The sequence below is a fragment of the Bemisia tabaci genome, chromosome 2 (genome assembly GCF_918797505.1).
Source record: "Bemisia tabaci chromosome 2, PGI_BMITA_v3".
Lineage (NCBI taxonomy): Eukaryota > Metazoa > Arthropoda > Insecta > Hemiptera > Aleyrodidae > Bemisia > Bemisia tabaci.
Window position 1 is genome coordinate 49,053,272 of NC_092794.1, and position 24,139 is coordinate 49,077,410.

At 39.8% G+C, this 24,139-nt stretch overlaps 2 protein-coding genes across 2 annotated transcripts in view; one reads left to right on the plus strand and one right to left on the minus strand.

Moving 5' to 3' along the window:
- The window catches only part of LOC109044102 (potassium channel subfamily K member 18), a 211,438-nt gene that overhangs the window by 28,461 nt on the left and 158,838 nt on the right, over positions 1–24,139 (minus strand). The gene's annotated exons all lie outside the window — the stretch shown is intronic.
- On the plus strand, positions 555–6,086 carry LOC109044105 (uncharacterized). The gene is made up of 3 exons (XM_019061640.2): positions 555–566; positions 3,017–3,256; positions 5,625–6,086. The coding sequence occupies exons 2-3, from the start codon at positions 3,134–3,136 to the stop codon at positions 5,892–5,894; spliced, it is 393 nt and encodes a 130-aa protein (XP_018917185.2). The 5' UTR covers positions 555–566; positions 3,017–3,133; the 3' UTR covers positions 5,895–6,086.

Consider the following 24,139-nt stretch of genomic DNA (forward strand, 5'->3'; position numbering starts at 1 on the left):
GGTGCATCTATTCATTCTCTAAAATTGCATGAAAATGCCCTCACGCAGAAAACTATTTAATTTATTATGGACATACCAATTAATTGACGTACCTATGCGTTTCCTGAAAATCTTGCGTTGTTCTGTTGTTTTTTCAACTTTTGTTGTCAGGGTGCTGTGAAATGTACTTTCTAAAGATGAGGAATTTTGCTTTTCTATTAAAGAAAATTATTCCGAATAAAAGATTTTTTTTTAAATTCACATTAGTTTTCATTTACTTGTTCATCGGTGGCAAATTTAAGTTTCTTTTACTTAAAGACAAGGAAAAAATAAAGTGAACTGAAATGAAAAATATCTTACAATTAAAAAAAAAAATTCGTATAGTATAATATTTATTTATACCTCTCTACCCAGATCTCCTTTTTCTTGATATGTTCTAACTCCTACTTTTCAAGAAAAAAGAGATTGAGGTACAAAGGTACAAAGTCTACATACTACACGAAATAAAGATGCCTGATAGAGAGGGACTTCCAAGACATCTAAAGAATTTAGACAATAATGAATAAAAATTCCCATTCGTGGCTGGGGTAACGTATCTTGTCGAAATTTTTGAAGTTAGCGTAAGGTAGTATTAAAATTGATACGATTCGAATTTAAGTCGTTTGTTATGATACCCTTCGCCCGATTGTTTTCACATCGACAACGGTGTCGATAAGTTACTGAAAAGAGTGTATCCATCGCAAACTCGAAATCGTAGTGATTCTTTTTGTCTCCTTTAACAATGACGTTGGATGTGCGACGTTGCCGTCATGAATGAAAGTAGTCAACCAATCACGTAGCGTCAACAAGTCACGTGATGGGCCGCTCCAGCGCTCCCATTCAGCATTCTCATTTAGGTATCTGCTACACAATTTCACGTGAAACGCGATTTGCACGACGGAAATTTCTGAAATAAACTCCCAACCAAGATATTAGTGTTTTAATGTATCATTGTGAACTTAGCCAGGCCTCCAACTGACCATCATAAAAAAAAAAAAAAAAAAAAAAAAAAAAAAAAAAAAAAAAAAAATTCACCTCATCATTCTATCTATCCTACTGATCCTCTATTTCCTACAGAATTCTAACACAAATCCCTAGACCTACCATGACGCTTCTACGATCTTATGCCTATTATAAGTAGAATTACTCTCCAACTTTCTCAGCTCCCTTCCAAGGTCGCAATATCTATCAGATAAAACTCCTATAAACCATATATTTAAAAAAAAAATAAAAAAAAAATCATTGATTAGGAAATATTTAAAGTACCCGCTGGCAATAAGAGCAAGAGGGTCTGCTTTAATTAATTCGTGCACTATGACGGTTTTGGCAGGCTTCTCAATCACGCTAAGATTCTTCCTCGCCCTGCGTTGTACGAAATTTATAGAATGCACAATGGTTAAGCCGCAGCTCCGATATTGAGGTTTCCATATTTTTATACAGAAAAAACTGCGTTCGATGGTACCGATTAGTGTGATTTAACTCAAGCCGATCTTTGTTATTTTAATGAGCAGGAAGTTCAAATTGGACGAATTCATGCTGAAAGGAACTATGTGCGGAACTATGTGGGTTTGCGTGAGACATAGGTAGTTCCTTTGGGTATGAATACGTTCAATTGGACTGCATTTTGCAATTTGGAACTATAAATTCTGGCCCGGTTTAAAAACAACGTATGTGCCATTAGTTTCCCTATGCCCAGAAGTGTTTTTTCAGATGAGCCAGAATTTATAGGTCCAAATTGCAAAATGAAGTCCAATTGATGCACAGAAGAACGTCTGCCAATGCCGTAGGGAGTTACTTTCAGTAATATTCGTTGTATGAATGGACTGCATTTTGCAATTTGAAACTATAAATTCTGGCCCGGTTTAAAAACAACGTCTGTGCCATTAGTTTCCCTATGCACATAAGTGTTTTTTCAGATGAGCCCGAATTTATAGCTCCGAATTGCAAAATGCAGTCCAAATCGTGTTCTACGTGCAATTTTGATGAGCAAATATACATATCATGATGCATGTGTTCGGACCTTGTTTAGTGGTGGATAGTATGAACAGGGACGAGTTCTATAGGACGCCGTTCTGTTGTGAGCGGGTGATTGCAGCGCATTCTCGCGTAGGATCCTAGTCAACTCAGAGGATCCTCCCCCCGAACCTTGACTCATCCATCGCCCGCTCCAAAAGTGAGGTTAAGCCGGAGATTGAAAAATAACACATAAGGCGGCTGAATTCTTGAAAAATAAGTATATTTTTGGCGTTTTTCGACCCCTTTCGACAAGGAAGGGCTCGCTGCATGCAGTAGTACGGTGAAAAATTCGATTTTTTGCAGTTATACGCGATCCTACGGATTTTAATGAAGTCCAACAACTGATAACAGCAGTGAGTTGCGAGGATCCTACGCGAGATAGTAGCACTAGTACCTGCTCACGAATTTTTACATTGACTCTTACGGGAGTCCAGGGTCCTATAGAACTGGTCCCTGGTATGAAGCAAAACAGTCACATCTACAGAGGCAGTTTTGAAAAAAGGCTTTTATTCGGAACGAGTTTTGTAATTTAAGTTTAAAGAAATGTAACTTTGAGGTGACAAAGGTAAGATTTCTTTAATTGTAAAGTACTCTTTGGAATTGAACAAAATTTCTTCCCCTCAATACAAATCTTTGTGAAACCCTTGCAGAATGATTTAATAAATAATTTCAACTGTTTAAGATAAAGATCTTTTCAGAGTCATTCTTCCTGTAAGGTTGATTATATTTCAGTTCAGTTTTTGACCATAAAAACCAAACCAATAAATTCTAATTTTAACTTGACAACTTAATGTTATCTCTCAAGTAAATCTTTATCAATTTTATGATAACTTGGTTAATTTTTTTAACTCGAAAAGTTAACGTTTAATGACTTAAATTGACAAATATAATTTAAAATTACTTTCTACTTTATTTTTTTTCGCCCGGTTGTCAAGTTCTGGAGCCGGGGGTAATTTTGGGGTTTGAAATTTTTGCTTCACAGGAAAGTCCCGTTTCTGAGAAAAGTTGGGAGCAGCTGACGAATGAGTGCAAGGATGCGGAGAAAGTAAGAAGCGAAGCATTGCAGCTGGTGACGGCGAAATACAATGAATCCGAGAGCATGGTGACATTCATGAGGACATTGAAAGCTTTCAACAGAATGATGACCGACACGCGCAGGGCGATGGAGGATGTTCGATATCTTCTCAGTGACGATCTTGAAAAGCTACAGTATCCGAAAAATGTAAGGACTGGTCAGCCGTGATAGCGGACAGAGTGGTAACTATCTTTACGAAATCGAGTTTCCTTCAAAATTCGTCTAATCCCTTACAGATGAAATCACTGAAATAGCTAAAATGCAAAATTCATCTTATTTTTATGAAAAAGAGACATATCAGAAAGCTGCAAGTGCACAGAAAATGACGTAGTTTCAGACAAAACAGCAGTAAGTGAAATTTTTCCTCCAGAGAGAAAATGAAAACACTTCTTTCAAGTATGATGCAGCCCTTTTCTGCTGATTTGTAACATGAAGATGTGTTTGTTGTGTGTCCAAAACGCAACCACGAAAGCACGCAGAAGATAGCACTTGCGGCTGTCTTTCCTAACAATAATCCAGCAGGAAAATGAAAAATACCCTCTTTATGTATAATTGAAATGAGATCGGTCGAGTTTTTATCATTCAAACGATTTCTAAGAGTCTTCCCCACGATTGGTGGCAATTTTACGAAGAACGGAAGCTTCTTGCGGTAAAAGCTTCTTGCAGTTCAGACGCTTCTGACAATAAGCGCATTTTCTCAAAACTTCTGTTTTGCACTTACGGCAGTGCTGCCGTGCTAAGGAGGAACGTCGAATGAACATTCGAGAGTTGCCGAATTTCCTTAGATAAAAGGTTTATTTTCGAGGAAAGTCATGATTATTTTTCCTTGAAATTTTCAGGAACTTCAGATCAAAATACTAGCAAAATTTCCTGAAAAATTGAAAGGAAAATATTCATAAGTTTACCAAGGATTTCGTGTTTTATTGAGGAACATTTGGCAACGCCTGATGGCTCATACGGCGTTTTTCCTAAGCACGGCAGAGTGGTTTTCTGATACAGGGTTATTCAAAAGTTAAGCACCACTGGCCATGAGGGGGGTGGCCATTTGAAATTTTTGAGTTGCTCCCCACCCCCTCCCCTCGAGGGGATCAAAAACTGGATCAAAAAATATCCCCCCTCAATACGAGGAAAAACGTCTTAAACCGCAAGTCGATATCATAATTAGAACTGAAGTTATGGCCAGTGGTGCGTGACTTTTGAATAACCCTGTATATTGGACTCACTTTGCAAAAAAGGACTATCATTATACCGGCGATTCCAGCTAGTTGGCCTTGGCAACGGGTTATACTCAATTTAAATCCATTGAATATATCGATTCTAGGTGAGACAGGCTGCCTCGTCTAAAATCGATTGGTTAACATATATTTAAATGGAGAAAAAACAGTGTTGCCAACTTGCAAGAATCGCCACTGACTACACTATTCTGCCGTGGTAACTGCAGGGTTGCCGCCGAATTTAGAAAATGAATTTCCCTGACTTCTCCAATTTTCTTGAGGCATTTTTGTTAGATTCCTTAACAGTTGAAAGAATTGCAAATGGCGAAAAAGACAACATTTTAAATGGTTTCATGGTAAAATTAGTTGTTGGAAACGTCAAACCCATTCTGGAAGGCAAATAAAAACGACCCGACAATTTTACTCTGAAACTTTCGTGATTTTTCCTGACATTTTGGTATATTATCTTATTAAATATATATTACTTTTTCTTCTGTCTGCTTCCAAAAATCTATAAAATTTTGGACAAAAATTGCAGGAATATACTATCGGAAAAAATTACATTGTTTGAGTCAATTTTGCAACCTTCGGACGGAGGACCCTCCGTTCCTCCGTTTGGGAAACGACGAACAGGACGGCATTTTTCAATGTCAGGAGCTACTATCTTTGGCTTAGTAAAGAAACAACGCATATGCACTATTACTTCCCCTACGCACGTACGTGTTTTTACAGATGAGCCAGAAATCGTAGTTCCTAATTGCAAACGGCATTCCAATTACTATGGCGCTTAAGGTGATTCGATGGACGCCATATTTTGTGTCAGAACGGCATGCGATATATCGCATCAATTGGTTCCATTTATTCAGCTACTCGTCATTTTTCTCTAATTTTGAGATCGCAATTTTGTTGTCAAAAGACTCACTTACCAATTTTAACAAAGTGATTCAACGAAATAAAGGCGTGGTTTTTTTAGAGAGAAAACATCGCATTCGATACTGATATAGAAATTGCACTCGAATGCGATACCTATTTTCTCCCTAAAAAAACCACGCCTTTATTACGTTGAATTTCTTTGTTAAAATTGGTAAGTGAGTGCTTTAGTCTCTTGACAACAGAATTGCGATCTCGAAATTTTAGAAAGATGACAAGTAGCTGAAAAAATGGAACCAATTGATGCGATATATCGCATGCCATTCTGACGCAAAATATGGCGTCCATCGAATCACCTTAATTCCTTGCTCTGTCTAGCGGTCCATTATATTAACATCTGATGTTCTTGTCTGTGTTGTACTATGTTTTAGCCATTGGTGGTCATTGGCACCATGGAGCTGCTGGCTAACGATACAGAAAGTTTGGAAACGAGACTGACCTGGGGGGCCAAAGACGTCCCCGCGGAGGCTCTCGAAGACAACGACTTTTGGATTCTTTTCGCTGCCTTCCAAAGCAGCGGTGAGAAACTCAAAAATATGGGAACCCCCTTCATGATACTCGTTCACTATTACCATTATCTCGAAGTGATCACCGCTCCAGACATAAGACCGATCAGGCAAGCCAAACTAGAAACAGCCTAGCTAGAATGTTCATCCTCCGGCTGGAGCTTCAAGTACTGATAGCCAAAGATTCTCTAATACGTGTTTTCACGGAAGCACGCGAGAGAGAACAGGCGGCGAGAGAAAACAGTATTTAATTTAAATACATGATCTGGTCTTATATTACGTTAAAAAACGAAAATTCTGAGAAATAAACTCCTACAACTCAAATAAGTGCCCTTTGAAAGTTCGCAATTTATTGACACCCATTAAAAAGCAATTCTACTGACATCACTAGCACACTTTAAATTCCATTTCATCTGTGTTCAAAACACTTGTGAATTCATTTCGGAACCCTCCGTTCTCAGAATCGTTTTCTCCCTGTCATTTTGAAGAGAAAGTACGTAACATTTTTCTAGTCCAGAGCTTGTGTATTGTCCTATTGAGTAAAGCAACCTGTGCCGAGGCGTATCATCTCTATCACATAAAAATCGTATAAAATCATAAGAATAACGCTTAACACCCGATGCGTGTACCATTACCATTTCCATTATTTACCATTATTATTACACCGTTATTACCATTATTTTCATAATGGTAAACACCCCTATTTCCGGGGGTTGGACTGCGAAGCAGTCCGTGGGCGTTTCCCTTCGTTTTTCTTATTTTAGCTCAGGAGTCGCTTCTACTAGACTAACTTGAAACATCGATTCTTGAGTTCATGAGGAACTGCATTGCCCACATGTATCCATAAAAAGTAAAATCAAGCATTATTTTGTCGGAGGTCTCCTTCGAGATATAGTGGCGAGTGAAATGGAGGTACATCCGACAACCAATGATGCGGTTGAGTAAATTACGCTCGGTGCGTGAAATGGTAATTGCACCCCAGGAGACACAGAAAGAGAGAGCCGGGGAGGTGAGGGGCTGTAAACGGAGGAGGAAGGAGGTGTAAACTGGTGACTGAAACAGATTACCATCGGACGATGTTGTCGCTTCAACGTGATACAGTACTGGTGACTACCTGGGGGGGGGGGGCAGACTGGCGGGAGGAGCAGGGTTCGAGGGATGGGTATCTCACGGAGCGGAGGGGATGATTTCAAGTGGTACGTGGCCCCTCTTCGAATAACGATGAGCTTACTGCTTAATTGGTTAAGTTCAACTTTGACACGATGATGTGCGCCGTTGTGAGAGGCAAGTATCGAGTCGAATCAATCCGGAGTCGATACTTGATAATGGTCCAGAGCAGAGATGGGAAGAGGAACCTAGGTGTCTGAGAGATTAAAAGTAAATTTGAGATTTCATTCGACAATGCTTACACAATTATATCGTTAATCATGGTTGGCGAGAGGGGGGCGTGCGGGCCGTACCCCCCCCCCCCCCCCCACCCCGGCCCAAAAAAAGGAGGAAGACAAAGGGAAGAAATAAAGAAGAAGGGACGCTAAGAGTCGATAATTATTCAAGACAAAATTGATTCACACCACAACAAACACTCTAAAATGTCAAAAATATTCTAAGGGGAGCAGTCCCCCAAACCCACCATCCACCCCTCCTGTTCGAAGTGTGTGGATACGCCTATGTTGAAATTTCAAAAAATTTCATGAGGTTTTCAGAGTTTCCCTGAGAATTCGTATCGAATTTTACATCCCTGTCATTGACCATTGCATGATTTTATTAATGATGATTAATGAAAAAGGCAGAGGTAAGGTCTCGCGCGAAAGTTTCTCCGTTGAATGATTATGTAAGAGTTGAGTAGCTGACCACGCGATGTAATTTTGCTCCCATAAGCACTTAATAATCGCCCTCTAAATTGTTGATGTCATTCAAGCTCTCCGCGGAAGCCACGGAGTAAGAGAAAAAAAACGGGCTATCATCCATATTTTTTTGCCCCCCACCGCCGGTTCTGTGAGCGGGCCCTGATAATAACTTGCAGCGCCATCAATGCCCGCGCGTGCACTTTAATTTACGCGGTATATTCGGAGATACGATCCCGTGGAAGCGTTAAAACAAGAAGCTGGGTAACGATCGTCGACAAGGTCTGTTAGCGTGCCCATGACACGGAGCACAGTGAGTCGAGTCAATTACAGAGGTCGGACATGAAATTCTTTACTAAAACTGCATTTATTTCGTCATATTGTAAATTTTGAGGGGCGATGCTCACAGAATTTTTTACGAAAAAACCAGCGGAGCGACTGTTAGAACTTCAAATGTTTGTATTTAAGGCGATTCGATGGACGCCATATTTTGTGTCAGAGCGACGTGCGATATATCGCATCGACTCGTTCCATGATTTCAACTACTGGCATTTTTTTCGAATTTTAAGATCGCACTTCTGTTGTCATGAGACTGAAGAATTCATGAACCAAAAACAAAGACGCTCAACGTAATAAAGGCGTGGTTTTTTTTAGAGGAAAAATATCGCATTCGATACTGATATCGGAACTGCACTCGAATGCGATATTTTTCCTCTAAAAAACCACGCCTTTATTACGTTAAATTTCTTCGTCGAAGGTTCATGAATTCTTCAGTCTCATGACAACAGAAGTGCAATCTCAAAATTCGAAAAAAATGACAAGTAGCTAAAATTATGGAATGAATCGATGCGAAATATCGCACGTCACTCTGATACAAGAAAATTGCGTCCGTTGAATCACCTTAACCGGAGTTATTAAGCGCGTTTAAAGTTTCCAAATTTTGTCTGACCTCTCCTATTGACTTGATCTACTGTGCGGTGCGACGCGGCTTACGTTGCGCTAGGTGGAGTGAGATGGGAGCATGTTCGAAGGGACAAGATTTCAAATTTGCAAAAGTGCCACTCGATACTTAAGGGAGGCGTCTCGACTTCGGCCTCCTCACAAGGCGGATTCAGGGGAGGAAGAGGGGCGGGGTGGCTAAACTAGCTATTACCGTGAGTCAAGACACCGGAAAATATCATTAAGTGCGACGGAGTACCAGAAAAGGGGACTTCGGGTGGAGAGGTTTTTGACCTAACCATATTTTACTCCTAGCGGAAATGGGTCTCGCATCGTTTGCTGCCAACAGAACCATTAGATTTGAAAGGGAAATTTTAATTTCTTCTCCGCCTCGAATTTTGACAATTTCTTCGTCAACCGAGAAACATTGGATCTATTTTTTGCCAGTTATTGGTTGCGCTGGGAATGGAAGCGTTGCCTCGGGGGGACGGTTTATAGCGAGAAGTTGAGTTTCAGTTGTGACAATGAAACATGTATGACGATCAGAAAATTTTCTTTACGGAGAGGCAACTTTCGACGAGGTAAGTAAAGTTTTATTTAGTGTAGTAAAGTAGCTTCCTTCATGCAGAAAATGTCCGTCGCACTAACAAAGAAATAAGTATGCCCACAACAGCAAAAACTTTCAACGGACGGTCATAGTTGTGATGAATGAATGGTAGCTTTGATTATTGGATTCACAAATGTTCGCTCCTCTGATGTAAGGGCGTAAATTTATGTCCATATGAGCGAAAGTATGTACAGTATATATACAGAGTATGTTATGTGCATATTTCAATTAGGAACTACCTATTTTCTGACTTAGGAACGACGTTATGTTCCGTTAGTTTCCGCGCGTAAGTGATGTACGTTTGAGCCAGAAATTTTACATAGGCTGTCCAAAAAGTACCGAGACTGGTTCTATAACTCTAAAACCAAGATAGCTAAAGGCTTGATCTTGGTTTCATTTGAAAGATCAATTTAATATCTATCGATTGAGACCAACATCAAAACTTTTGGTCAAATATTTCAAAGTGACAACAATTTTTGTAAAGAAAATATTTGGACCCCCTACCGTTTTTAATGACTATTTTCTCTTGCCAGGAACACTCTCTAAATAATGAATGATCAGTGCACGGTTCTTTTGCAACTAGTCATGGCAAAACCTAATTGATTTGGAAACAATGTCAAGCCGTCGTCGTCCAACTACGGGTATAAGGGTTCGAAGTCCACGGGGAAAGAATGAACCGTCGGTCAGCCACCCACAAAAAAGCTGGGGAATTTTCGGCAGTTGTTGACAGTTCACAGTGCGTGCGTGGTCTACGCTACAGATATTGAGTGATTTTGTTTCTGTGTTCGAAATGTTTGATACCACTGCTTTATCTCTTTCCATGATGATATTAAAATTTTGAACACAGAAACAAAATCACTCAATATCTGTAGCGTAGAACACGCACGCACTATGAACTGTCAACAACTGCTTGCCGAAAATTGCCCAGCTTTTTTGTGGGTGGGTGACCGACGGTTCATTCTTTCCCCGTGGACTTCGAACCCTTATACCCGTAGTCGGACGACGACGGCTTGACATTGTTTCCAAATCAATTAGGTTTTGCCATGACTAGTTGCAAAAGAACCGTGCACTGATCATTCATTATTTAGAGAGTGTTCCTGGCAAGAGAAAATAGTAATTAAAAACGGTAGAGGTCCAGATATTTTCTTTACAAAAATTGTTGTAACTTTTGAAATATTTGACCAAAAGTTTTGATGTTGGTCTCAATCGATAGATATTGAATTAATCTTTCAAATGAGACCAAGATCAAGCCTCTAGCTATCGTGGTTTTTAGTTATAGAACCAGTCTCGGTACTTTTTGGACAGCCTATGTAGTTTCCAATATTGCAAAATGAGTCCAAATTAACGGCTGAATTAGCAACGTGGTTACAGAACGATTTACCGAGGTCTCAAAAGGGGTGGGAAAGCTGAGCGAGTGAAGGATGTGAATTGCAAGCGGAAAGGTACAGAGAAATCGCCCCCGCCAAACCTGAATCACCGTCGTAGCAAAAACCAGACTCTAATTCCTGACCTTGACTTCTAATGGCTACGCAAGACAGTTCATAATGAATTCACAAGTAAAACAAGGGTTTGGTTTCAACGAATGGACGTTGAAGAGCGGTTGATGCACGAACCTTTGAGTTTGTGGTAAGTTAGGTTTGGTCAAAAAGCGTAAAAATCACATTACACATTCACAGATTTTTCATGCGTCATTTGAGCAGACCGGTGGAATTTTACCTAGAAACGACTTACATTGCTCATATCTTTTGGAGTGATGTATAGGATCCATGTTATATGTATAGTGAATGCAATACTCGCTTTTTGCGGGTACTGTTCAAAAAAAAAAAAAAAAAAAAAATGAAAATTCCTTTAAACTATGTGCACTCCCTAGTTTTCAAATATGCAGGATTTAAAAATTACTAAACCAGCGCTTTGTCAGAGAGATCCAATTTTTTCATGTTTTCTCGAAACTTGACTTTAGGCGATTACGCACTGAAAAAAAAGTCAAGTTGACTTAACATTCTGAATGTGGAAAAAGTTTGCGAGAACTTACAAAATGCTGACTTAACAGCTACAGCAGTTACTTTAGCAATGTCATGATGTAAAACTAATTGCCGTAGCGGTTAATTCAGCATTTTGAGAGTTCTCGCACACTTTTTTCACATCCAGAATGGTAAATCAACTTCCCTTTTTTTTCGGTGCGCCCTTCTTTGAATAACCTGTGCATGTTTACTTACAGCTCTCTTCGTCAGAGGCGAAATCAAGCACTTCGATAGGGGGAGTGGGGGCCAAGGGGCGGAAGTAGGATCCGGACCCCCCAAATATGTCAAAATTTTAAAACATCTAATATGCCATAGTTCCATCATGAATAATTAACAAATCGAAGCATCCTCCCTTCCTCTTTCTTCGGTTCCTTCTCTCTTTCTCTTTTTTTCGGGACAACCGGGAGAGGGGAGGATCCGCCTCCTAACAACCCCCCTCCCCTCGGATCCGCGTATGATCTTCGGTAACACGGCAGATCTTAGAAAGCTCAAGCCTGACATTGACAAGGCCAACTCGGCGAACTGGGAGGAAAGGACACGAAGAAGGTTTTTTTTTTTTTTTTTTTTTTTTTTTTTTTTTTTTTTTTTGGTGGGTCAGCTTGGATGTCATTGCTGGCCGCGGGAGCCCGAGATGCCCGGATTCGGACGTCCCGGTGACGGTAACGAGTTCTAAACGATAGTCCCTCTCCTCCTTATCCAAACAATCTTGTCGTCGTGACGGTAGCGCCCTCGTCCTCCGTGCTGCCGCCCTAACGAAAAACACCGTATCAACAGTCAACTGTTGCCAAATTTCCCCCGATAAAAGAAGAGTTTTCCATGAAATAAGAGTCACCTTTATACCGTGCATTACATTTATTTTAGTTAAATTTGTACATACGCTCGAGGCCGTTCGAGATTACTCCATCTTCAAGAGCACTCCTAAAACTGCGCACTACAACAGGCACATAATTACAATGACAAATAATGACAATATGTATGTGCAAATTTAACAAAAATAAATGTAATGCACGGTATAAAGATGACTCTTATTTTATAGAAAACTGTTAAATATCGCTACCAACATGTTTCTTTTTTTTTTTAAAAAAAAAAAAAAAAAAAAAAAAAAAAAAAAAAAAAAAAAGGAGAGTTCGTGAGAAAAGTTGTCCATATTTTTCATTGAAATTCTCAAATACTTTCGGTTAAATGGACCAGAAGGCAAAGTACGAATTCAAGCAATCTGATATGTGTTTTTTGACCGAAAAATTAAGCAGAACGCGCTTCGCGCAAAGAAAATTACTGAAATTGACTCCTAATTAAAATATCAACGCTTTTGGTTTATACGATGGTAATGCGAAAATTGAACTCAAAAGAAAAACAATACCCTTCTTGGATCAAATCGCGCACTATAACGGTTTTGGCGTAATCGAGCAATATTCCCTCCCCGCCTTGTGTTGTTCAAAGTGCGTTAACAACGTGCAGCAGCTGAGCTGAAGCACCTATATCGAGATTGCCATCTTTTTTTTACCGCAGAGACTGATACGGCGCAATTTGTCTCAAAAAGACTTATGTTTCTTCGTGAGCGGGATGAGACCTGAATTTACTCATTGAAAAACGTTGAATAGATCAGTTAGGAGTTTGCTCCAGTAATTTTCATTGCGCAAATTGTATTCAGCATGAAACTTTTGTTAAAAAAACATGTATTAGAATGCTCAAATACCTTGTCCACTGGTTCATAATCAGATAATTTAGATTAAAAAGCATGCCAAGTCCAAAGGAAAATATTCATAAGTATCCCTCAAAGTAATAAAATACGAGAAATACACGACAAATGGTTTTTCAAGGCTTGAAACAGAATAGGTAAATAAACACAAACAGGACGTTTCGAGCCAACTACATGCCCATTTTGTCCATCTTTTATCTGTTCTTCAGTTTGCGCTGATTCCTGCATCGGTCAGATGAATGCTGGTTTTCGTCTTCAAACTTTTGAAATGTAGCCTTTCTCCCAGTCAAGAATGAATATGAAATTGGCCCAAAACGTCATGGTTGTGACTAACTACTCTATTTTTAGCTTTGAGAACCCATTTGTTGTGTATATCTTGTATTTAATGTATCAAGGTGGAGAGATGCCCTGGTAAAAATTGGCAGTAGAATCTATGTTCCAAAATACCGTAGACCTAAAGCCGGCTGTACAATTTCTTATAGCCTTTTATAGCCGATGGCGATTAAGCAACAGCTAAACGATAAAGTTTATGCTAAACGTAACTAAATACGGATACTAGGACTTAGTTTTTGGACTACCGCTCTCTTTTTGTGCCGTAGTATCTAGATTTATTTTGCGAGGAAAGCTCCGTGCTTTTGAAGGACGCTTGTCATTCTTAATAAGTTGGAGCGCCCTTAATTTCTTGTGATACTGTGCAATATCTCTGGTGTGAAATAGTTGCTTCAGACGCCGTGGCACGCTGCGGCGCGGCGGGCGGGCAGAGAGTGCCAAAACGCGCATTGGCGCCTACAAACCTAACAGGGATACTTCGCGCATTGCGCAATGCGTGAAGTATCCCTGTTAGGTTTGTAGGCGCCAGTTCGTCGCCGCTCCGCTTTGTGTTAGGCTCTAATACTTAATCTCGCGGAGTCAGCGTTTTTCAACTCATGATTTTGAAATGTTTGCACACTCTGTATGGATTATTCTCATTTTAATTGATGAAAAAAAATCTGTTTTAAAGGAAAATATAATGTTTGTTTTGTAAATATCCGTTTTGTAGTTCCGTATCAAACTTAATGATTTCCAAAGCACACGAATTTCTACACAATTTCGTATAGCCTTTTATAGCCTATGGCGATAAAGTATAAAGCCCGGCGATAGGAACTGTAACCCGACTGTATAATTTTTTATAGCTTCGTGTAGCCCGGCTATATGATTTGCTCCGCTTTCTACAACCAGCTATATGATTTTCAATAGCCTTCTTTAGTCGGCTATAAGAACTCCTATGGTATTTCTAAACGCAGCTCTTATCGCCAATTTTTACCAGGGTGTTGTTGGGTCCACACCATTTCTCGGGGAAATCAATGCCAAGAAGTTCCAAAAATTATAATTAGAGTCAAAAATAAATTTAAATTTTAAAACAAATTATTTTTGACTCTAATTATAATTTCTGGAACTTCTTAGTATTGATTTCCCTGCGAAATGGTGTGGACCCGCAGCACCATTTATCCACCTTGTTACATAAAATACAAGGTACATACAGTATTCGGGCCACTTCTTAGTGTTGAGCGTTCACCACGTTAGTAGTGTACGCTCTTTCCCGTCGTTTTGCATCGGGTATGTTACTAATGTATCCATTGGTAAAGGCCCGCACTGCTCCATGGGAATCGGCGTCATTTTTCGTGGCGAGAAGCAATACCTATTTTCTCAATTTTTTTCCTGTGCCATTTCTACCTTTTTTCTCCTATTTTGTCTACTTTATGTAATGCCTGTAGGCTTGTCTTTGAGAAATTAATATCTTCACGTTTTAAAACTCTGCAACGTAGGTACTTTTCTTTAATGTCTCTTTCAAGGATCGTTCAAATTTTTAATCGTCGGAGATCTAAAAAAATTGTTGGGCACGAAGTACCCCTTCACTAATGACTACCCCTTCACTAATGACCCCTATATTTTACTCTATGAAGACAAGTCATTTCTTATATAGATGTATGTTTCCTAGGTTACGCTCCACGTTTAGTTCAACAGCACCTTGCAGCGCTCTATTCCGTCCGCGCAAAACCACTTTTACATATTGACAAGGTGCTAGGGTGAACGCTCTCCAATGTCTTAACGTTGGAACCGTCGTCTTATTTTTTTTTTTCTCCTTGTATTTCATTGTTGTGAATTCGAGGTATTGCTCTGTGACTCACTTTCCCTGAAAATTACTATTTTATCGAGGAGATTCGGCAACACCCAGAGGCTCATACGACGTTTTTTTCTTGGCACGGCAAAGCGGATATCCACAACAAACGAATTTTCTTCTGCGGAACGACGCGACGCAACGCCCCCCCCCCCCCCCCCTTTCTCCGACGACGGAATTAGGATCCTGATGATTACCTCTCGTTCGGTTCCGACTCCTCAAGTCGCTCGGTCAATTGAAACGTCACGTCACTTTCCTCGCCAGATTTGTCTTCTAAGCGACAACCCCCCCCCCCCCCCTCCGCCACCATCCTCGGTCAAACTTTGCATCGACAGTAATGAGAGTGACCTTTTGTCGGACAGATCAGGTCCTCTCCCAACAGTGAGACCTCACACTTTCGCTGAAATGTTGAAGGTACATGTTCCTAATCTGCGCATTTTTTGGGGGAATGTACGGATTTTGATCAGATTTTGATTTTTTCAATCCATGGAGCACGCTTTTACTTCCGGAAACCCGAAAAATACGGCATTTGCCGAAGTATGTGCATTTAAAAATCGCAGCAATAGAGAATTTGCAGGTGTCTGAAATTTGATGAAATTCGAGTTTAGGTGGAAACTACTGAGTGAACTGAACACGAGGATACCCTTAATTGAACAATTATTGGAGGAGATATGACAAAATGATCTAATCTGCTAAAAGACGTGTGTTGAAGTGGGAAATGCCGCCAGATGACGTCACTAGACGGTGCATTTTCATCCCTTTCAAAAATGTTTTTATACTATTTCCCATATCAGAAAAAAATTATAAACTAAACTATGGAATCAGCTCTTTAAGCACTTTCAGATGAAACAATAAAAAAACTTGCTTGCAAATTCTCCATTGGTTGCAGACTACCCTTACCTAACAGAGCTAATCTAACCTCCATTCCCATTTCCCATTTCCCATTCCCATCAACTTGGCAACATTCTGTTGTTCACTTACGATTTAGTCGGTAGAGGTGTCGATATTCAAGCGAAAATTGTGTAGATCATGTAAATTCAGTCACAGATACTGCATTTTTGCTTGCATACCTATTGCTCAGTTTTCCGGAAAATGAGCATTTACTTAAGCCTTTGACATAAAGTTAGCTGCTTTGGACGTTTTTCAAGCGTTACTGAATAGAAGTATAAAATATAGGTATGGACGTACCGACGAACGTAGGTATTGAATGCACTTACGGAAGCATTTTGGTATCGTGCGGGAAAAAAGTCCTCATTTCAGTTTACCTGCAACATAATGGAAAAACGACACCGATTAATTTTCAATGAATTATCTAAAGCTGTCATTAAAATATTTTACCTTTTATTTGCTGCATATCCGGATCTGACTTTATGACTCTGTCAGACAATCTGTATTTTGCCATTCCCGTGAAGATTCCAACGAAAGAAATTTGATACTAAGGAGCGCTCTGGGGGCCTTTACGAAAACTTGTCAAAAATTTATGACCATTTTGAGCAAGTTTGACCTGTTCTTCACCAAATCTTACCCAAATCACTGTATTCTACTTTACTTTCGGGTTGATGGTTAAGTTTATTTTCTGCTGGAGATGACAACAGAATTCTGAACGTGATTTTTTTGGCTTGATTTATTTATTTCAACGTCTAAAATAAGTTCTGAATAATTTTTGACGGATATTCTTGCCAAAAGTTTAATTTTTCTCCTGAGCATTTTTATTCTTTCCTACGTATATGATATGAAGTTTTCTGGATCTGGTTTACTAACATTGACCCCATAGTAACCCAATAAAAAGCTTAATAAAAAAGGTTATCTAAACAGAGTGGCACAGACACTACAGTGTAACTTCATTTCACCGTTGCCAAATTTCCCCTAAAAATTTGCATTTCCGCTTAAGTGTGCGGGAGAGACGGAAAACAGCCAGGGAGCCCGCTAATACGTGCGAGAGAGACAGAAAATAGCCAGGGAGCCCGCTAATGTGTGCGAGAGAGACGGAAAACAGCCAGGGAACCTACTAATGTGTGCAAGAGAGACAGAAAATAGCCAGGGAGCCCGCTAATGTGTGCGAGAGAGACAGAAAATAGCCAGGGAGCCCGCTTAAGTGTGCGAAAGAGACAGAAAACAGCCAGGGAGCCCGCTAATGTGTGCGAGAGAGACAGAAAACAGCCAGGGAGGCCGCTAATTTACACTAGAAATTTCAGATTTTTGCAGGAATCAATGTGAAAAATCGGCGAAACTTGGGGCACCCATTGCTCTGTCTTTTTTGTGTGAGAAAAATAACTTCGTAAGTAAATTTTGGGTATAACCTTGGAATAAATATACGGACATTCGTCTGGAAAAAGATGGATTATGTCCCAATATAGGTACTTTAGCCAGTACCTAGCTACCGGCCGTTGAGGAAAAATTCGGAGATCCTTCTATTTATTTATTTTTTTAAAGGACATAAAACGTCGCGCCGGAGCCTTGTTATTGAAGTCTGTTAGCCATGGCAGAAACATGACGGGACAAGAAAATTAAATTTATTGTGATCACAAATAATAATCCACTCCTGCCCGGCTATGGAGGGGATGTAATTACGGGCTTAGGATGCCGAGGTTGGAACGTTCCTCTACAAGGGTGGAGATCGCGAATCCTCCCCCGCAACTCCCCCCTCCCCCTTCCCCCTCCGGTGTACTTTGCGTCGTGGCGTGGTCCCCTAATATCTTCTTTAACCGGTGACACTTAAATTGAAAATCTAAGCAGTGGCATAATTCATCATGAGTCGTGTACGACCGACCCACCTTTCCCCGCCCTCTCTTGACTCCCGAATGTTGCCGAGCCAAGCAAGTTTTTTTTTTTTACAAAATAAGATGAATTCAGGGTAAATATTTTCACACATTTCCACCAATAGACCACTAGACAAGGCACGAATTTCAGCATTCTGATACATTTTTCTTAACCAAAATGTCACGTAAAACACGATGCGCAAAAAAATTACCAAAATCGACTCCTTACGAAGATATTTCATGATTATTGATGCGAGAATTGAAACCACCCGCTCATAAAAACTCAATACTCTATGTGACTCACATCGCGCGCTAAACATTATCATGACAGTCTCTGCAATATAAAAATCTGGCAACCTCAATCTTGACGCTTTCGCTCAGCTACGGCAAGTTGCTTATAATTTGAACAACACATGGTGGGAAATGAACATTGCTCGATTGAGAAGCTTGCTGAAACCGTTGTAGTGCACGATTTGACTCGCGTAGAGCTTTGAGTTTCTTGTGAGCGGGCAATTCAAATTCCTCGTAACCAATTCCTCGTGACCGATGTGAAATTAAAAAGTTAATATCTTCGTTATGAGTTGATTTTAGTAATTTTCGTTGCACGAATCGTGTTCTACGTGAAATTCTGGTTCAGAAACATGTATTAGAATACTTAAATTCGTACCTTGTCTAGTGGTCCATTACGCCAAGTCATCTAACAAAATCGAATCAACAGGAGGCAGATCTACTCATCAAAAGTATTTTATTTTTAGTTTTTTATTTTTGGCTGGTTACTAAGCTTTTTTCCGTAAGGAACCTAGAATTATCTCAACGTTATTTATTGTCCATAGACATTAAGAGAATAGACGCATCCACGCTCTATAGGCCTTTCAAATTTCCAGAGATTTAGGCTGGGCTGAATCAGTTGCTCCAGCTCCATCCGTGAAAATGTATCGTTACCACCGGAATGCAAACCCGGTCCTGATGTTCTAGAGTCAGATGCGCTGACCAAGATTCTAGGCCAACCTTCCCGGCACATTTTTTTTTTTTGTGTTAATTATTCCAAAAGGAAAGTCAACAGTGCAACCAAAATACTTGCATCACTCGATTGTCGTTATCGATCTATGGATTTTTTTTCGGTCTTGCTTTTTACTTTACTTTTGAGGTAATTAACTTCAAAAGTTGATAATATAATATTGAGGTATACATCTACCCCTCGTAAAACACATTTTTTTTCAAAATAGCTGCAAAGAAACTTGTAATTATAAAACTTTTTGGTTCGAACTTGCCCAGCTTGGTTCAAAACTTGTGAGCGCCCCCCCCCCCCCCCCTAGCATAGTATTTGTGCAACAGTCTCCTGTGGTCTGATATCAATAACTCAATTTTGAAATTTTAAATACTGAAATGCATTTTCCTGCTGATGGTAACACTCTTTTTTTTTTTTTTTTTTTTTTTTTTTTTTTTTTTTTTTTTTTTTTTTTTTTAGCACTAGCTGCTTCACCTCGCCGCAAGTAAAAAAATACGAGGGTTGCTGGCACGGCTAGGACCTAATAGCTTTCGTTTAAAACAAATCCGAGGTAAATCGGTCCAGTAGTTTCCAAGATCGAAAGAGGACAAACTGTCTAGCGCGAAGACGGAAATATGTCGTTATCAATTCGACGTAAATTTTGCAACTTCGGTTGCGCAAATTGATAAACCAAGAAATGCTGATTCATCTAAAGCTTAAGAGCTTTCATTTAAAACAAATCCGAGGTGAATCGGTCCAGTAGTTTCCGAGATCGACAGCTCACAAAAAAAGCCCTAAAGTTTTAATTATATAGATTCTTAAGTAAAAAAAAAAAAAACTTATATTAAGGGAACTCGACAACAGCGGCGTTGGGGCTCATTTCTCGCAGAATGAGGAAGAGAGACGGAAGGAGAATGAAGGGATGGAAAAGTCTTCCCCGTCTATTCATAACTTTGCTCCCTCTACGTATACATTTTTTTAATTTCATACCTTCAGCGTAAGGCGTGACATCTTTGTTAAGTTGTAGGTTGGCAATCAAATGGCAAAACAAAGCAATCGAGGCGGTTAATGGAGATGTTGCATGTGTGAAGAATTTGCGATTTGACTGTTGATTCTTATGTAAAAGTTCGCGAGAAACACGATGGTGCCACTGCTTTTCTCTGAAATCAACTCCCAAGCTCACAAAAAAGCTCTCAAGTTGAGGCCAAAATGGAGGGGATATCCCACGCTATCCTGAGAGTCCACGTCTACATCAAGACAAACTCTCCATGCAAAGATTGGGAGCAAATGCATTAGCAGTGATGCCGTGTTTTCAGTTTTAGAGTCCCCAAATAAAGTGGCAGGCCTGTCAATGTATTTGCTCCCTATCCTTGCATGGACAGTTCGTCTTGATGTAGAGGTGGACTCTTAGGATAGCGTGGGATATCCCCTCCATTTTGGCCTCAACTTGAGAGCTTTTTTTGAGCTTTAGAGTTGATTTCAGAGAAAACCAGTAGCACCATCGTGTTTCTCGCGAACTTTTACATAAGAATCAACAGTCGAATCGCAAATTCTTTACACATGCAACACGTCCATTGCTGATTGGTTATAAATAGAAATACTTCCGAAAAAGAGATTCATGCGCACTCACACTGACTTTACACACAAGATGGTCGTAATTATTTCCATACGTTAACCGACATGAGGGCATGCCATCTCAACGCACTTGGGGTCCCGGAGGAAGAACGCCGATATTGGTATGTTTCTTTCTTCCGTTTTTCAAAGCGCCTTCAAATAACGATGATACTCCGCAACGCACTGGAGTTCGAATAGTGGTATCACGGAGACTTGTGAGATAATGGAATATCAAGTGCGCAGAGAACCAGTGGCGAGCTGTGAGTGCGATCGATTATCGATATTTTCCCATTTGAAGCTATCGTGAAGAATCGATTACTAAGATGTTCGTTGCAAGCGCCATGTTCATTGATCCTTTCCTATGGGTTTAAATGACAGATCAATCGATATTTCGCACAGCACGCCTCCCCGCACCACTGCGGGAAACCGTTCGCGCTAATCTTATTCTTGCTCTTAAGATCGGATCATGAATTCAGATGAGTAAAGACATTATGAAGTATTATCCTTCAAGTTCACGCTTGTGGGCAAAAGCAATAATGTAAAAGGAAAGGAAGGAAAGCTATTGCAACGGCTCGGCTGCGCGGCGGATTCAAATTCATTTGCTTTTAATTTTGCTGGAGTAAATACATCCTGCTCTCTATGAAAGCTCACAAAATTGACAGTGCATTTTATCATCTCTCTGGCTCCTGGCGGTTTGTTGCAGCCGTGCACTTCTTCTCTTAATGTATGCAAACTTCTTATTCCATTGAGGAAGATATCACTTTGAGGGAGATTTTAGATTTCTCGTAAATAAAGCAGTTTTATTCTTGAGGGGCTGAGGATTGAAAGCTGTAATCTTCATTCGGTTGCCCAAACATTCCGAAGTTTTTAAAAATGTAGGTCAGTTGTGTTAGTCACAACGGTTTGGTGGTTAAAGGGTATATTTTCGAAAAATTGAAAAAAATCTGTTCCAACGCAAAGTTATCACCCAGTATTGATTAATATATCGCCCATCCAATAAACACGGGCAGAGGAGGTGAAATGCATTCCAGCGTGCAATGTTTCATTTGACAACTGGACGCACTTAAATAAAAAGAAACTATATCCAATGGGACATGAGCCGCGTAATGTATTCTTTTGGGACTGAAGACTCATTTTAGAATTGATATAGTTCCTTTGATTTAAATGCGTCCGACTTATCTCTATGTTAAATAAAGAGTGCAGAATTCATAAATCGCAAACTATGAATCTCAAAGAAACCAATTGGAGGTCAAAAATATGGATTTTAGTTTCCGATGCTATATGCTCTCTAATTTTCTCAAAAAAGGTCCTCAAGCTTTCAAAAGCTCCAAATTCTCCAAAGCTGGCAACACCGCGGGTAAACCATTTAACATTTTTCTTAAAATCGCAATTTATCCTTCTGACGTTGAAATATCCTCACAAGAACCCTTTCTGGAATTTTTGGGTGATCATTGCGTCAAATGATGCAACGTGGATAATTTGCAGGTGTCTGCAAAATTGTGTGAATTTCATGTTTATGAAGAAACTACTGTGAACTAAGCATGATAATATTCTTGGGCTCCGAAAGAAACAATTATTGGAGGAGATGTGACCAAATTACCTAATCTGCTAAAATTCATGGGTTTAAATGGGAAATGACGCATGACGACGTCACAAAACGGCAGATTTTCTCACTTCCAAAATGTACTTCCCTGTAATTTTTCATATTAGAAGAAATTATGATAAATACTGTGAACGCAGCTCATTTAGCATAAGCACTCACAAATGCAGCAATTCTTTTTCGGGCAAATTCTCCATTAAACCTTCTGAACTATCATGTTTCCTCTCTCCTTTCTTCAGGCTAATTGGACCGCGTTAAACAGAAAGGAACCAAGCCACATCAGCTATTGCTAAATTTAATTTGGCAATTCGATTTTTACATGAAAACGGTTGTGCGGATTTTCGTGCAAATTTCAGCGGATTTTCTCCATAGTACGAAGCAAAGTCCTTAGAATTTTAAAGGAATCCACAGAAACGTTCCCTCTAAAAAGATTAAATTGCCCAGTTAAATTAGGCGATAGCTGATGTGTCTTGGTTCTTTTCTGTTTAACGCGGTCCAATTTTGACTGAGCCCATCACAGAAGTTGATGATGCGACGAGACATTGCAGAGAAGCGATCCGAGCGTGCGTTTTTCGTGTTAAAACTGTGCGGAAATAAGATCGTGTAAAAAATCACCCAAAGCTTTCGGCAACCGGAGATTGGGTTTAAAAACACAACGCTCGTGGTAGTGCTATTAAAATTCCACCAGCGTAGGAGATCGCGGTTTATTTATACCCGAAGTTGAGAAAGCGAAAAAGAGAGGGAAGGAGGAGAAAGCTCCTCTGCTCGCCGGTCAGGCTCGTCATCTGAATTAAAATCACGTTTAACATTTTCTCCATGATTATTAAATTTTTAAATGAAAACCAGTAGCGTGGCGTGCTTTGCGATATATCGATTGATCCATCATTTAAACCTATGGAAAAGGATCGATAAACAGGGCGTTCGCAGCGAACACCTTAATAATCGATTCTTTACCATAGATTTAAATGGCATAACAATCGATATATCGCAATTCACGCCACGCCACTGATGAAAACCGGGGACAAAGCCCGGAGAAAAAGCTCCGGAATCAAACAGGTGTAAAATTAAATAGATCTCTTTCGTCGAGATTTGTGCGCGGGGACGCCAAGGAGCTTTTCTTTCCTCTCTCTTCACGACGACGTTTTTTATTCTTCGGCGTTGTTTAAAGTAAAACAAGGTAATGCTTCGTCTGAAAATTAAAAAAAAAATTATATCGTGCTCTGAAGGAGGCTAAACAAGTGCTCTAAATGTTGCGGAAACGAGGGATGGATAAGATGTAATTGTGGACGATTGTAAAAGCGGAATTCTGTAGCTCTCTTCCTCTGCTCAGTAATATAAATAATTATAAATTGTTTATATTCATTTTAAAAAAAAACATATTCCTTTAATTTGCCAGGTTTAAGAATATTCGTAACGAAAGTTCATATATTTGTTGTCAGGGAAGATTGGCGCTGTTTTAAGTTAATGCTATTAAGGAAAAAAGTAATTCTTAACTTTTGCCACAAATATTTCAAAGTTTAGGGGGGGAAAATTGCTTGTAAAAGGGCTAATACTGCGCTTTTTAGTCTCGTCCCTGACAACCAGTCCCAGGCATTGTTTGAGACTGTCAAACTTGGGTCGCCTGGCCGGGAATCGAACCCAGGACCCCCCCCCCCCCCCCCCCCGATCATAGAGCTAGCGCTACAACCACTACAACATAGAGGGCCGACAAATACAAATCTAAAGAATATAGTTGACGTAAAGATGCCTCAAGATCTCAAGTAATTGAATGATCCTACTGGGAAGTATCAATATGGATCAGCTGAGTTCCTTCATTATTCAGTGTAGGCAAAATCGGTGACCAAGATGCACTTTTAGTTGCTGAAACTAACATGACCTAACTGAGCTAATCGATTGCAGCAAGTACGATCTCTCGCCTTCTCGCACTCTCATGAAAATCAAATTCCTCTTAATTATATTTTGGGGGATGCGTAGAATAAAATCAGCATATAAATTTCTGCAAGGTCCCTTCAAGTACTTGATATGCTCTAGTCCGCAGTGCATTTTAAACGAGGCTAATACATCAACTGGACTATATTTTGCAATTGGGAACTACAATCCCTGGCTAATTTCAGAGAGAACATATGTGCTATTAGTTTCTCAACGGAGATA

Excerpts from the sequence above, each read along its gene's own strand:
- LOC109044105 (XM_019061640.2), top strand. The coding sequence starts at position 3,134 with ATGGTGACATTCATGAGGACATTGAAAGCTTTCAACAGAATGATGACC. Across the intron at positions 3,257-5,624 it reads AGCTACAGTATCCGAAAAAT|CCATTGGTGGTCATTGGCAC; the intron begins GTAAGGACTGGT and ends ACTATGTTTTAG.